The sequence below is a fragment of the Pelobates fuscus genome, chromosome 9, assembly GCF_036172605.1.
Source record: "Pelobates fuscus isolate aPelFus1 chromosome 9, aPelFus1.pri, whole genome shotgun sequence".
Lineage (NCBI taxonomy): Eukaryota > Metazoa > Chordata > Amphibia > Anura > Pelobatidae > Pelobates > Pelobates fuscus.
Window position 1 is genome coordinate 133,402,559 of NC_086325.1, and position 17,080 is coordinate 133,419,638.

Sequence of the window (17,080 nt, forward strand, 5' to 3'; positions counted from 1 at the left end):
GCCTGCAGGATTGACTATACTAACCAGAGCAACTACATTAAGTACCTTTTGAGATGGTGCCAATATGAATCTGATTTGTTCTAGCACGTCCCACAGATGATCATTTTAGATTGAGATCTGAGAAATTTGGAGACTAAGGCAACACCTTGAACCTTTTTGTCATTTTCCTCAAACCATTCTTGAACAATGTTTGCAGTGTGACAGGATGCATTACCCTGCTAAAAGAGGTCACTGCCATCAGGGAACACCATTTCCATTAAGGGAAGTACGAGATCTGCCACAATCCCTAGGTAGATATCAGAGTAACATCCACATGAATACCAAGACACAAGGTTTCCTAGCAGAATATTGCCCAGAGCATACAACTGGATCTATAGTAAACACCAATAACATTATAAAGATATTTATTTAATAGAATGTAGGTCAATTGCAACACATCAAGTAAAGTATCACTTGAAGCATGTAGCTAGATACAAAGTGTATAACAAATTATACCACATAACAAACCAGTGCTGTAAGCACTAGGTATAAACCAGTAATGATAAAATAAAAAAAATTATATATATATATATAAAACACAGAAAAAAGAGAGGGTAATTATGCACAAACGTGAATATTCGTATCCCAATTAGCTATATTGGAGAGCTCCGTAATTCCAGTATAGTTACTCTTCGCAAACAAAGTAAAATTCTCACTATTTTGTACAGATGCAAATGCTGGTAGAAGTAGATAATGAAACGTCCCGCCAACGAGCAAAGTAATAAATATATATTCAGGGAGGTGGCTGCAGTTTAACCCCTTAAGGACGCGGGACGGTTCAGGACCGTCATCGGCATTTTTGCGTTGCCGACCGACGACGGTCCTGAACCGTCCTAAATTTAAGAGGTACTTACCCGATCGCCGTCGTTCCCCCGGCGGCGATCGGCGTTGCTCCCGTTGTGGGGAGACTGCCTGCAGCCCAGACAGTCTCCCCATGGCGGATTAGGACCCCTGGGGCCATGTGATCGCCCAACAGGGCGACCACATGGTCACAATAGGTGTCCTAGACTCTGCCTGCAGGGGGACTGTCTGTGCTGACAGGCAGTCTCCCTGCCAGTGTAAAATCCAAAAAAAATTAAAGTTATAGTGAATAAAAAAAAAATATTATTATATATGTGTATATATATGATATATAGACATATATTATACCTATATAATATATGTCTATATATCATATATATAATGTCATGCTAAGTGTATTTTTATATTAATATGTACATATATTAATATAAAAATACACTTATAATTAATTTACACACGTATATATATAATATATATAATAACTATATATATATTGTATATATATATTATTATAAAATACGAATAATAAATAATTTAAATTAAATTTAAAAAATTAAAAATAATAATAAAAATTAAAAAAAATATATATATCTATACGAAATGTTATTCTAACTGTATTTTGATATTAATATATATATATTTATATCAAAATACACTTAGAATGAAATTGTATATATATCTATGTATATATAAATAAATAAAAAGAATACAAACTATTCATATGTCCATATACAAAATGACATAAATAATTATATAAATATACACGTAGACTTCAAATATATAAATATGCATATATATTTAAATTCTACGTGCATATTTATGTAATATTTTTACATAATTAAGTTATTTTATTGATTGCAATTTAAGGGACCTGCCTGCCAACCCAGGCCAAAAGTCTAGAGAATTTAATTTGCTAGCACTGTATTTTACCCTGTAACGTTCTACGACACCCTAAAACCTGTACATGGGGGGTACTGTTTTACTCGGGAGACTTTGCTGAACACAAATATTAGTGATTCAAAACAGTAAAACGTATCACAGCGATGATATTGTCAGTGAAAGTGACTTTTTTTGCATTTTTCACACATAAACAGCACGTTTACTGATGATATAATTGTTGTGATACATTTTCCAGTTTTGAAACACTAATATTTGTGTTCAGCAAAGTCTCCTGAGTATAACAGTACCCCCCATGTACAGGTTTTATAGTGTTTTTGAAAGTTACAGGGTCAAATATATGGGTCAAATATTTTTACATTGAAAATGACCAGGTTGGTTACATTGCCTTTGAGAGCGTATGGTAGCCCAGGAATGAGAATTACCCCCATGATGGCATACCATTTGCGAAAGAAGACAACCCAAGGTATTGCAAATGGGGTATGACCAGTCTTTTTTAGTAACCACTTGGTCACAAACACTGGCCAAAATTAGCGTTCAATTTAGTTTTTTACTTTTTTCACACACAAACAAATATGAACGCTAACTTTGGCCAGTGTTTGCGACTAAGTGGCTACTAAAAAAGTCTGGACATACCCCATATTGAATACCCTGGGTTGTCTACTTTAAAAAAAATATGTACATGTGGGGTGTTATTCAGCGATTTATGACAGATAATAGTGTTACAATGTCACTATTGATAAATTTTAAAAATATATGTTTTGAAACCGCAATATCCTACTTGTACTTATAGCCCTATAACATGCAAAAAAATAGCAAAAAGCATGTAAACACTGGGTATTTTTAAACTCAGGACAAAATTTTGAATCTATTTAGCAGTTTTTTTCATTCGCTTTTGTAGATGAATAAAAGATTTTTCACATAAAAGTCAAAAAACATGTATTTTTTTTCAATTTTTCATCATATTTTTTCATTTTTTAAAAATTAAATTACATGAGATTATATAAATAATGGTATGTAAAGAAAGCCCCTTTTGTCCTGAAAAAAACAATATATAATTTGTATATGAACAGTAAATGAGAGAGCGGAAAATTACAGCTAAACACAAACACCACAAAAGTGTAAAAAGATGCCTGGTCGCAAATGTACAACATCGCAAAAAAAGTCCAGTCCTTAAGGGGTTAAAAAGTCACAGACTTATTTGTACTTATATGTACAATTGATAACAAAAACAAAGCATGGAATAGCACTAAGTCAAGGGACAGGGAGGCAGCCCACCTAAATGGGTAAATCTCGCCCCCCCAAAAAACCAAAAGGACAAACTATAATACAAAACTGTAGGGTGCGCCAGGGGGTAGGGGATGACGTGATACTCAAAACAACTGAAGTAAAACAGATAATACGGGGTCAGTAAGATAATATAAAATCAGTAATAAATAAAAGCAAACAAGCCAACACAGTCCAAAATGAGGTATATAGGAAAGTCTATAAGAGTTTGCCTTTATCTCCAGGTGATTGTCTTCCAGATAAATAAGGTCCAGGTACATAATAGAAGAAAAGAGATCCAATAGTGCAATATGTTCCAAAAGTGTAAAGGCTAGAGTAAAATAAAATCCAAATGGCCTACTCAGATGGAATAGAGCTTAAAACCAGCTCTAGTGTGAAGTGCTTGCAGTTGCAGTGCATATAGACTAGTCTTACCAAAGGTGCAGTGTAAATATATCCAGTGAGACCCCAGAGCAGGGTAAATTAGCCGTAGACAGTGGTAAATCAAGACAGCCATTCCGAGACACTAAGATATAGGTGAGCTCACCTTTCCCGAGATAGAAGTTGGAAGCAAGCAGTCAGTGGTGAAGAGGTGGACGGCAAGTCCCAGTTATCCAGGTGGAAGTCAGCTTGAGAAGTACCAGTAAAGATGCAATGTATATATCCAGAGCAAGACCGGAGCTGGGTAGACCGGCAGCAGACAATGGTATAACAAACCAATCACTTTGAGGCAGGTGAATATTGAACAGCTTATCTCACCCGGGGCCAAGATTGTAAGTAAGCCATTAGTAATATAGGAATAGACAGCCGGACCCAATAGCACAGATTGAGGTTGGCAAAAGTAATATTAACTGTAGTAAATAGTGGGTCAGCTTAATCAGGAGAATATAATAAGTAAACACGTTTTGTCACTTCCAGGGGACTTTATCATGACTGAATCAATAAATATAAGTACAAATAAGGCTGTGACTGTTTTCAAACTATGGCCACCTCCCTAAATATATTTATTTTGTTCCTTGGCAAGACGTTTCATGATCTATTTCTACCACTTTTAATTACCTGCGGGTCACAACTCAACTCCTGCATCTTTACAAAATAGAGAGAATTATACTGGAATTATGGAGATACCGTTGTAATAAAAGTTAAATAAAATTAGCGCTTGGTAGATATTCCCTTATGAACCGAAAATATGAAAAAAAAAACATTATTTGGGTTAAGTCCACAATGTTGAAGTTCAAATGTTTGTATATTGAAGGATATATCCAGGTTGTTAGGCAATAACTGTGATAACACAATAGTCTGTATGTTCAGAGGTTGAAATAACTCTCGTCCAATGCCACTTTGTATCCAACCTTAAATTAAGAGAGATAGTGACATAGTGTAATAAAGTAACAATAATTTATTCCCTTAAAAACCGTAAATAAAACTCTTACAAGATAAAGTGGTGGAACTTATCTCTAAGTGCCACTATAACAACATAGGTGCAATACAGTGCACTGGTCGGAATGTATATGGTTACCGCTTCTTAATGGACTCCTGCAGACCGGTCCTGTGCACTGGAACTGATGTTTCCATCTTGAGAAAGCCCAATCTAATGGGTGAAACGCGTAGATTGAGTTTGGCGGGTATTCCGATTTTCAATATTGGAAGCGATCAGCAGCACTTGCAAGTCGGCGTTCCTTCAAGGACATCGGTTCCAGTGCACAGGAGACTTAGCAACCCCTTGTCACATGTTCATCCTCACCTTGTGCTGTCTCTGGGGATAACTACCTTCCGGGCATTGGTGGAGATGCTGGTCGGCAGCCCTGTACTGTGGTGTCTTACTCCTGCGGCATATTGAAAGCCGCTGGCCGCTGCGGACCCCACGTCCACCTGCAGTATTAATGACTTCAATGTGCACATGACATCACGCAAAGGACGTTCTGGGGTCAGAGGCCGGTTACGGCCAATCGGATTTAAAGGAAACTTAAACTCCTTTCTTGCGTTTCCTCATTGCCCCGTCGTGGTTTCCCTTAGTGGTTGTCCGAGTGTGTGTCCCTGAGCGTTAATTTCTGGTTATTGACTTTGGCTTCGTTTTGACTTCCTGTATTCTGGTACCCTTGACTTTTGGCTTTCCCTCCTCGTTGTCTCATTCTGTGTCACCGACCTCAGCAAGTATTCTGACTATTCTCTGGTACGTTAAGTCCGGCCATTCTAAGGCCCAGTAAGACGTTACCTTTAGTCCTAGGTGTAATACAATTCTGCATGCTGGATCAGCTAGTATCCTGACACCCCTGTTGTTCCACCACGGCTGTTGGGTATAGTAACTGATACAAATTTCTTCCAAGCAAAGTAGTAGAATGACTCTAACACCAAACAAAAAAAGAAATGGCTTACTGGAACTGCCAGAGTAAAGTGTCTGTCAAGAAACATATTTCTAATGACGCTCCTGTGTTAGTTCAACCACAGTCCTGGGCCTCTGCTCTCAGTCTGGGTGCATCTGCGTCAAATAGGAACCATAGACCCCAAAATGACATGGCCACATTAATTCCATCTGGCTCAAAACCAGACTAAAGCTCTACCACGTCTATGCAGCCACTAAGAAAAAGTCCTTGATTACATAAAGATGCAGCTATGATTGGTTGTACTCCTGTTCACCTCTTTGTGTATGCATCATTGACCTTGCTTTTCCATGGTCCACTGCCCTTCTGTGCTTTCGGAGCCCATAAGTGTGTTATAATTTTATATTTCTTGTTACTGTCCAAGCTATGTTTGTTGACTGTTTATTGACCCTGTTGTATTGTGTTCTGATTCCTGTGTCGAGACCTGGCTGCGCACTGACCACGAATACTCCCGTTTCCATATGGTGTACCAGTCCCGGCTTGTTTCTGACTTCGAGTTATTCCATTGTTCCTTTACTTTTTTTTTAATTTTTAAAATTTTAAAATATTACAAACAAAAGGATCTCTTTTAGAGCACTAACTAAACATTCAATGATCCTAACTATCCCAGGTAGAATAACCTAATCATAAAATACCTATTTTCAATAAGTCTGACTGCTGCCCCCCGCAGTATAAACAAAATACACTTCTCTCTCTATTTGTTAGCAGGCTGAGAATTTACCCTCTGCTTGTTAATTAAGGAGAGGTGAGTGAATGGAGATTCTGGAGAATTTTTTATCCTAAATACCTTCCCGACACTCTGGTTGTCTATTCACAATTTTGTGTTTAGTACTGTCACAAACACTAAGGCTCAATGTTCAACTCTAGTATATAAAGTATATCCTGGTCTGCCCTAGATTAGTTGCAGGGCTACGATCTCCGTTAATAGCTGCTAGTTACATCTTGGCATTAAAGGGACACTATAGCCACCCAGATCACTATCTCATTAAAGTGGTCTGGGTGAAGTGTGCCTGTCCCTTTAACCCTGCAATGTAAAATATTGCAGTTTCATAGAAACAGCAATGTTTATATTGTAGGGATAAGAGTGCATCCTGTGCTTGTTTCCTAGAGGCTTTAGCACTGGAAACAGGTAAGTAAAAAAAAAAGAGGGTTTTTAATCCTTTTATGGTTGCTAGGAAAGGGGGTTCGGGGGGAGGCAGAGGGTCACTGTTGTGTTAGGAATACAGTTTTTTACACTATAGTGCTAGGAACATTATAGTTTCTTTAGCAGTTTAAGCAGAATAAAACATCCCCTTGTAGCGCTATTGGTGCTTTTAAGTTGCTGACACTGTTCCCCAGTTCTGTGTTAAACCATTTTTGGGGTTATTTGACACAAACAAATGTTTGTGTATTTGTATGCCAAAATAGCCAAATTGAATTTTTTTTACAAGGCAGTTCTGCTTTCAGTATGACCATTTTGTCCTTAAATTTTACTTTCACCTTTAATTTCTGCGAATGTACTCTTTAAGAACTGACCCTGTGTGTCCGATAAATAAAGCAATATAAGATACTGCAGTACTCTGTTATTGCGTTATTGTACAGGCAGACAGATGCGTGTTTGCTGATGTATAAACGAGTATAAACACACTCCCACTGATACAAACTAGACAACATTATTGTGTGTGTCTTATTGATCTTGTGGCCATTGACTTTGCAAGGTAGGTGTGAGGGTACTCAAAATGAGACGCTTACAAAGCATGCATTCTGTTACGGCTTAATCAGACCTCAAAATCTATACTTTCTTAAGATGTTCAGATGAGGCCGACAATCTTTGGCATTATCGGGGGTGGAGGGTAGTGGAGGATAGCGAGAAGATAGACGTTTGGTATAATTACATTAACTCTTACATTCTGGACAGACGTGTGAGGTCAGCACTTGTCTTTTTTGATCACTGGCACAGGATTCGAAACAGTCTTTAGAAGATCATCGGGCTTCTCAAGGGTATTCACTGATTGATTGAACGGTAAGGTGAATTTAACCCATCAATGCTGAAGTGGCCTGGAAAGCTATTTTTTGTATCATGTAACTGATTTCTATTAATGCCTGACATCTCTGTATTGACACGGTCTTTGACAGCTATGTAATCTACTTGACAGTTAAAAATGTGCCGTGTATGTGCGGCTGTAAAGTTTAAACTGCTTCCCAACAACTATTTGATCAAGGGTCAAATTTTGTCCAGAACTTGTAGGCCTCTAGCTATGGAACTATTGGTTTCGGACAGACAAGATGAGGGATGGTAGCATGTCCTGCAGCAGATATGGAGAACCTTGGCATGAAAGCCACCACTTGCACTTAGACCTTGGAGGTGGCAGTGAGGATGTACCAACAAGGATACCACTTGTATTAGGGAACATTAAACACTTTGGGGACAAACGCAAAGAGAAAAAACTACTTGGGAAGGAAAGGGATAGAGCAGATTGGTACAGTCTGTAAATGATACCATGCAATTGAATGGGAATCTTGTGTGTTGGCACAGGCTGTTCCACAGCCTGGAGATGTCCTGCATGTGGAGAGGGACCTTTCCTTATGTCCCTCTTCTCTCTCCACCTCACGCGGCGCGCGTGTGCCCCTACATCATGGCATTGGTGACGTCACGGCCCACCAAAACTTTGAATTCAAATGTTGTGGGGGCATGGCTACAAAGTTAAAGAGCACACTATAAAAAAGGGCTCAAAGGGCATAAGTCATTGCCCTTTTTTGGTTCATTATTGTTCCAAATAGCTCTTTATATCTATTGGGTATTCCTGGTTCTGACTTTGACTTTGTTTGACAATTCTACCTTCTGTTCTCCTTTGACACGGCTTTTGTATTTCGCTATTCCTGATTTCTGGCTTCATTGACCTCGGCTTGTCCCTGACTCCTCTCTGTCCTTGTGACATTAGCCAGCCACTCTAAGATCCAGTATACGTTATCTATTCTACTATACACTGCATGTTGGGTCCCTATATATTCCTAAATGCAATGAATAAGAGATGAACTACTGTTGAGAGGATGGATCAGAGATGTCACGCTTACCTTGGTTGGGGAATCCTTTCAGAAGAAGAGGTAAACTCTCCACTCTCCTGGGCTTACCTCCAGCAGTTCCGGACGATTAAGCCCCGCCCCCTCTTATGGCGCGGTTCCCGTGCGCCAACGTCATGAGGCCAATGACATCACTGCGGCGCATGCGTGCTGACATCATGACGCAACTTAAGCCACGGCCTGACAAAACGTTCAACCTCGGCCATTTTGGGGGCGTGGCTTAAAATTTAAAGGTCCTAGCCTATAAAAGGCAGATTCAACCATAGTTCTTTGCCCTGTTGTGGTTCTACTCCCAGTTCCCAATAGTGCTTTGCTTTTAAATGCATCTTGTATTTTGACATTTGCTTTCTGACTATTCTCATTTCTGTATTCCTGACCTTTGGTATCTCGCTACTGTATTTTCTGGTTCCCTTGACCTTGCTTGTATTCCTCGATTCTGTGACTTCTGGCTCCTTTGACCTTGGCTTGTCCCCGACCATTCTTTATATGTCTAATGTTAAGTCTGGCCATTCTCTTTTTCTATTATCTGCGTGTTGATTCTCTAAGGAATCCTGACAAGAGAGGACTAATGTGAAAATTAATATTGAGTTAAAGGAACAATCTAAGCACCAGAACCACGACAGCTTAATGTAGTGGGTCTGGAGCAAATGGATTGCCCCTGCCACTGTGTAAATCCTCCTTTTTAATTTTTATTTTTTTCAACTAGAAAAGGTAGTTTTAGAAAGGCTGCCACCTCTAGTTGCTTCACAGATGCAAATATTGCAAGACTGACACTCCATTTTCTTTCTGATTAGGAGAGCTTTTCAAGTCAAAGTCTCAATTTCACTTACATGGCCATCTTGGCTGTTGAGCATATTTACTTCACTGCAATAAAGTGTTTAGTGAATAAATTCTAATGTGTTTTAGAAGTACACATCAGTATGCTATTAGTATAAGGTATGTCCTATTGTTTTCTAGTTTATGTCGTAATAAAATACGTGTATAATACGTACACACAAGGACATACGTCACATTCCGGCCCCGGTCTCATTAAGCTGCGCGAGGGATCAGAGACAGAACAGCCAGCTCCCCCTGCGGCAGCCATCAGAGCTCCCCTGCGGCCGCCAGCACACCCAGCTGTCTGCCCACAGGTAGCAACAATTATGTGCGTCAGTCTGTCAGTGTGAGTGTATGTGTGTGTCTGAGTCATGCTGTGTGTGTGTCTGTGTCATGGTGTCTGTGTGTCTGTCATGCGGTGTGTTTCTGTCATGGTGTGTGTGTGTCTGTCTGTGTCATGGTGTGTGTGTGTCTGTGTCTGTCTGTGCCACGGTCTGCCTGTGTCATTGTGTGTGTCTGTTATGGTGTGTGTGTCTGTCTGTGTCATGGTGTGTCTGTGTCATGGTCTGTCTGTGTCATGGTGTGTGTGTGTCTGTCTGTGTCATGGTCTGTGTCATGGTGTGTGTGTGTGTGTGTGTGTCTGTCATGGTGTGTGTGTGTGTGTGTGTTTTAGAAATAGTGTTTTTACTCACCTTTTTTTTCCCAACGTCATGCTGGTCTCCCCTCGACTGGCCCTGCCTCTATGGCTGAGATAATCAAGCTTGATGATCTCAGCCAATCCACACTGACACAGGAAGCACCTCTAGTGACCGTCTGAATGTCTGTCGCTAGAGGTGTCACTAGGAAGCAATGTAAACACTGCCTTTTCTCTAAAAAGTCAGTGTTTACATTGAAAAGCCTGCAGGGACAGGCTATAGACATCAGAACCTCTACATTAAGCTGTGTGTGTGTGTGTGTGTGTGCGCGCGCGCCTGCTAGTGAGTGAGCTTGCTTGTGTGTGTGTTTGTGTGTGTGCCTGCTAGTGAGTGAGCTTGTGTTTTTATGTCAATGAGCTTATGTAAATCAGTGAGATTGTTTGTCTATGAGGCTGTGTATCATTGAGCTTGTGTGTGTCAGTGAGATTGTCTGTGTCTGCATGTGAGTATGCTTACTTTATAATTAAACGTTTTACTCTGAGAGGACCGCAATATATATATATATATATATATATATATATGTATATATATATATATATATATATATAAAATTACTCAATCATCTGGGGTGGCAAGATATAGCCTTACATATTACATGCGATAATATATGGTGCAATGACTTATGGGGCTGGCATAGATTTTTTTTTTCCAGGGCTGCTTTGTATCCCCAGTCCGGCCCTGACTGTGAGGGGAAAGTGTGGGTGGTAACTGTGACATGGTAACTGAGTGTGTATGTTGAGGTGATGTAACAGGGGGAGTGTGTTTGGGATGGTTATGTGACATGGTGACTGGGGGTGTGAGGTGAGGGGTGGTGATGTGACAGGGTGACTGTGTGTGTTGAGGGGGGTGGTATGACAGGTTGTCTGAATGTGCGTTGGGGATGGATTTATCTGGGGAGGCTGTATTACCTGGTTATGCCTCCCCACACATTGCTGCTTGTTTTTTTATTTTTAGTTGAGCCCCCCTCCTGCTTACCTTTTGGCAGTACGGGTGAGTCTGATCCTTATTCCTTGTCCCTCAGAATGCCCCTCCCGGTTTCTGACTGGGAGGGAGCATTTGCCGCACGCTGCTCTAAGTCAGATGGCAGCCTACACAGTGTTCAGCACAGTGTTCAACACAGCCCGTTCAAGGAGATATCTAGATCTCCCTACCGACACATGCTGTGTGGGAGATTAGCAGAGCCTGGAACTTGAAAGCTATCCCAGCTTTGCGATCAGCAAAAGCATTAATATATTTGTTTGCAATTAATTGATTTAATTTGCTATGATTCCAATAGTATATAGACGATTGCGGGGCATGGGTGCAGAACCTGGCAATCATGTTTACACTATTGCCAACGTGAAGTGATTAATGGTTCAGTCTATGTTTATGCAGAAAGGTGTGTTTAAAAAAAAAAAAAAAAACACGAGATAAAATCCTTCTACTTCCTGGCTTTCCTGAACCTGTCCTTCTCGGGTACCGACAACCTCTCTCTGCCTGTCCTCTTCTGCACCTGGTGCTTGAGCTGCACAGAGTCAACTTCGGTTCTTTACACTCGCGCATGCATTGAGGTGTGCAAGACCGTGGGATCTTCCATAGAAATACAAAGCTTGATGGCGGTAGCTCTGTCCAGTGTCAAGAAGTATCAAGTGGAGGAAAATTACTGAGACAAAGTAAGTCCCTACTTCGAATGGGTTGGGATTTCCATGAAATCCCAACACAGTGAATATGAAGATTTTATCTTGATAAAATACTCATTTTGGAGGGTGGCATGACAGCCCCGCTTTAAGGTATGGAAAAACTGGTGAGTATTAGTGCTCGATATCTATAATTAGCAGCAAATCACCAACAAGGGGTTATCTCCACCCTTGTGTAGTGGATAGTAAAGATAACAGACAGGAGGTGGTCAGGGCATAAGATACAAGTCCACTTTTAAGAAAGCCTTTGGCGAAACGCATTAAGTGAGGACTTATTTTATCCATAGTTTGTTTGATGTTTATTTTTACTTATAGAGCTGTTTTTTCCAGCTTTTTTTTTTATATAATAAACCTACTATTTTATATATCACCTGTGCAATACATCCTTCATACAGCCCCCATCATCCTTCCGGTTCCAGCATATATCCCTAGGTGGGGATTGTTCCACCTCAAGTTCTTCATACCAGAGCAGGACATTGCTCTGGGTGACGTAAGTAGAATCATTCCCTCCATCAATACCAATTGTTTGTATATACTATACCATTGGATTTCCTGTTTTGCTTTTTTCACATATACCTACTCCATCCTGAAAAAAAGCTCCAAAGACCCTCCACTTATCTCCATAGACGGGGATTATGCCATCCAGGCCTTCATAATAGAGCTGAGACAGCTCTAAAAAGTGTGAGTGTGCACTTTTGTCCATTTGTTTTCCCTTCACAAACATCTACTGTACTGCACCATAATCTGTTTCTTTTGTACTTGTAGATTCATGAAGATCATCTGTATCGTATGTATATATAATCTTAAGGGCTGATCATCTCCTGTCTGTTATCTTTACTATCTGCTTTAAGGTATGTCAGCTGGTCCCTTTAATGGTAAAACATTAAAACCCAAATAAGCTATTCTCTGTTCAATTTTCTATAGTGTGTTTCAGTAAATCATTCTTGTTTTTTTCTTATAAATCAAGACAGCACTTAGGTTGTTTTATTCCTCCAAAAGACTTTAATTATATTGAATATGTCTCAATGTCCGTAACGTGACTGTGGGGCTCTGTGTTCGCGAGAGGCGATGATGGTGTCTTATGATGAGAGTTGAGATACTGGGGTCTGAGCCGTGTATCTATGTGCTGCCCTCTGATCCTGCAGTTCTCTCTTGCTATGATACAGGAAATTAAAAGCCCTTCAGGACAACATGATATCAATATGACAAGTCTGTTTGGAAGGCATCTGAAGCTCCTCTTGCACATAATTGGACCTGCTTTCTCTTGCTGAGATGCAAGGGAAGCTATAAATTGAAACCATCACGGCAGCATAGATATGTAGAGATATGTCTTATTTCTGACATTTCGGTTTTTGAAAGCAACAAGACTCATTTCGAATTCAGTTCACCGTGTTTCTATGAGCTTGCATGGGCACAATCTATGTAATAATGATTCACTAAAGTGAATTTATAAATGTTAGCCAAAAGTAGCCAACATTTTAAAATTCTCTAAATCAGTCGTGATTCCAGATCTGCTACTCTGAATTCTCAATTTAGTGAATAACCCCTTTAACACCATGTTCATTTCAACTTAATAAGGAGATTATCTTTGCAATCATTTGTATCAGCAAAAAAAATAGATCATTTATAAAATGCCATTTGTTGTAGTTTCGTTCACTAGTCGGACACAAATATTAGAAACTCTCAGTACTGCAAAGTGTATATATTCTTGAAGAGATAATTAGGTGTGTTCTTAGTGGTGGAACTAATAAAGATAACTTTTTCTGGGGCTCCCCTCTGGCTCAAACTTGGCCAAAAGGTAGATTCTCAATTGTTGTGCAACTCCCACAAACTACTGCTAGCTGGGATCTACCTTTTGCCCCTCCTTGCAGAGTTGTGTTTGTTACATTTGAATGTGCGCATGTTTTTGTATGGAGTATGTGTTACTCTGTCTCTTCCTATCCCTCCAAACATGGTGCTATGGTAAGTGGAAGAAAGTGATCTGAATGCACTTCCTCCTGCTGATCTGACAGGGAGCTGGTTTTGCTGTTAAAGGGCCACACCGCGTGACCCGGCCCCTGATCAGAGATGGCCATTCGGTGTCTGTATTCCTAAATTTGAGGAACACGTGATGGGACCCCCAATCTTGCAGACCCTGTCACAGCTACACCGGCAGTAGTTCCACTGGTGGACGTTTTACCACTTTGACTTTGGGTTTTCTACTGGTTTTACAGACAGCTCTCGTACGCCATTAACTTCCTTCAAATTCAAGGCTTAAACCAATATAAAAGGCAAAACCATACCATAAGTTTTGGGCACAAAAATAATCCTGAAATGACTTTCCACTTGCGTTTGCGCTCGTTTTTGCTTCATGGAAAATCCCACGGAAGATGAGAGATGCCAGGTTTTTCAAGTGTCGCAATCCAAACGTGGAAAACATTTGGCCAATATACGTTTTTATCCTTTTTTTTTTTTCCCCTGTGGTTTTATTTATGCTTGCGGTAATGTTTGTTATACGTGCAGAAATTTTTCCAAGAGACAAATGCTGCCAAATTTTATGGCTTTTTTTATTTTATTGTGCCAATGCCAACCAGACACTATTTTATTCAAAAACAAATTTTAAAAAAATGTCCTTATTCTGCGATTTTTCTTTTCTCGGTGTTCTAAAACGTAATAGCACCTCTCAATAACACAAATTTAATTCTAAATCATGTTCTTTCTCTAACAATTCTCCTTTTTCACATTTAAGACAAAATTTTCACTCTTTATTAGTTATACAGGCTTTTGAATGGATTATGGCACCATCTTCTAGTCTAAATGTCGGTTGGTGTTAATCGGTGTGCATTAGACCAAAATTGTCTCTCATTTCAAGAAACCATTCAGTCGGTTGCATCAAAGCATTTATTTGTACAGACAACACCATTATATTATATGTAATGTGGATTAAACTCCACTTGTTCTTTGCAAAGAAGAGATAAAAAGAAATGTTTTTTTTTTCCCCCTTCTCCTTATCTTCACATACAGCTATGGTAATAATAACATAATGTAGAAGCAAGTCATAAGGGCAACTGAGTGAACCAATTTATACTCAAATTATTGTGTCTGTAAACTGCACAATGATCTTGTTTCACAAAGAAAACCATCTCCCAGCACTTGACTTCTTTTCTGTAAGTAACCACAGAGCATTTTAAGAAGCAATGCTAGGGTAAGATTTTCTAAGCTGCTGGCTATAGCTAATATTCTTATAGTCACAATGACGGGAGAAGTCAATGTGTCTGTACTTATCAATTCGCTCATGAATGTCGCTTTCAAACGCCTGTAATTAACGCTTGGTTTTTACTGCCGGCTATCTGCCTGATGAAGGGCTGTAGGAATAAGGCAGGTAAGGTTATTTCTTAATGTATTCGTGCCTGATGATGAATAGTTATTGAAGCCGCACAAAAGGCTTCATGTTCTGACATAGTTCTATTGTAGATATGGAAACTAAATTTGCATGGCGAAATCTTACATCAATCGTATAACCATTAGTATACATATATATATGTACAAATACTATGTAGGTGTACCTTTTTAACTAAAGATCTTAGAGAGAAGTCATAAAGGGCATAAAAAAAAAACTCTTCTTTGTAATGACACATTGTTTAACCCCTTAAGGACCAAACTTCTGGGATAAAAGGGAATCATGACATGTCACACCTGTCATGTGTCCTTAAGGGGTTAAAGGGAAGGTAAAACTGTTTTATATACCGTTAAAATGTACTCTAAATCGCAACTTCAAAAATAAATGTTACAGTTTGATCTATGGGGTTCAACTTCTTGCCCTAACTTTAGACACATTATCCTTAATTGTACTATGTTATGAAATGTGAAATACCTGTGTGGGACAGAACGAACATGTATTTTTACTTTAAGTTCTTTTTTTTTTTTTTTTTTTAACAAATAATATTGAAGAGTTAAAATTTCTTATGTGGCTATTTTCAATCTATTTTACTGTCATTTTAAATAAAAATAGGCATTGAAAATATGATTAAATAGACATTTTTGATAAGGATGGGGTTGGGCCAGTCTCTTGCACAAAGCTAAAAATGCTAGATTCAGGGAAATACTTTTTATTTTGTGGGGTAACAGCTTATTGGTCCAATGATAAATGTGACTGCCATTCTGGGTTCTAGAAGAACTTTTTTTTCCTAGTTTGTTTAAAATTTGGAAGTGCTTGAAACTGTGTTTTTGCCTTCTTTTGGATTAACAGCAAAAACAGTTGAGATAAGCAGAACTTGATGGACACATGTCTCTTTGCAGCTTATGTTACTATATAGATGAAGGTTCGATGGCATTACTGGTGACAAGACCAATGCTCCTGGGTACACATAGTTATTTTTATTATTCAATTTATTTTTTCTTACAGTTCATCGGGTGTAGGTATATGCAGGCCTCTTTTGCATCAAGGACAATTTGAGTCTTATTTGCCTTTTAATTTCTGTGATCTGGATCAGTTTGGTGCCTTTAAATGTTGGTGGCATGTGGTGTGCATGCACAGATAAGGCCATCTCTTTTGTGGCACATTTTCTTCAGTCGAGAAGTTGTGCTAGTGACTTTGCTATGGGTGCTGAGAGAGAACAGGAGATAGATGGTTAGCATTAGAGACTGGATTTCCATGTGCATTTAGAGGGATTCACTTTGACCTCTTTATCGTCTTCCAAATCTGAAACTGAAGCCTCCTTTCTTCCTGTTGTAACCATTGAGCTCTTCTGCCAGGGAGCCCAGGGGTGTTCCACTTCTCTTCTCCTCCAGCTGTGGCTCAAAATCGCCTACAGCATTGCCATCTTCTCGTCTCCCAAACCTAAACCGAAAGCCAGCCTTTTCCTTGCCAAATTCCTGGAGCTCTTTGGCCACACTGAACAAAGAGGCGGGATCTGTATATTTCTTGTCTCGTAAAGCTCCACCTACCAGGAGAGACACTGCACCTTTCTCCACCTCATCTGGGAACATACTCCAAAAGCGCATTTTCTCCCATGGGTGCTTCTGCTCTCTGCTTTCCTGCAAGGCTAAACTTGATCCCAGGGCAATCAGTACCAGAATAGAGAGTCCATAGATTCCTGTCATCTAAAAATAAAAATGGATAATTTTACATTATGCACAATGTACTAAAGGTAGGAACTTACCAAAGCCTGTCCTAGATAACAATACAGGTTTTAGGAACACTTGTTGTTCAACTGTCTTGCTTGTTTATGTTTCTAGAAATATGCATATATATGTAATGTCTTCTAAATGGTGAAAAAGTGGTTTCAAATAACACTAAAGATGACCTAGTAGATTTGATGGAATGATAAGAGTTGGTCTAGTCCAGGGGAAGATAACCTTGAGCTGTCCACTACATCTCCCATAATACAAGCAAAGTATCACAGAAGATGTAGTCCATAACATCAAAAGTGCCAATGGCTGCCTAGTGTAGTCGATACAAAAAACAAAT

At 39.4% G+C, this 17,080-nt stretch overlaps 1 protein-coding gene across 2 annotated transcripts in view; it reads right to left on the reverse strand.

The window, feature by feature from the left end:
• Positions 1-16,169: 16,169 nt before the first annotated feature.
• QRFP (pyroglutamylated RFamide peptide) overlaps positions 16,170-17,080 on the reverse strand; it is a 47,558-nt gene continuing 46,647 nt past the window's right edge. For both annotated transcript variants that reach the window (XM_063432448.1, XM_063432449.1), the window contains exon 2: positions 16,170-16,713. In XM_063432448.1, coding sequence (XP_063288518.1) covers positions 16,297-16,713 — 417 coding nt within the window. In that variant the 3' untranslated portion in view covers positions 16,170-16,296. The remainder of the gene's footprint in view (positions 16,714-17,080) is intronic.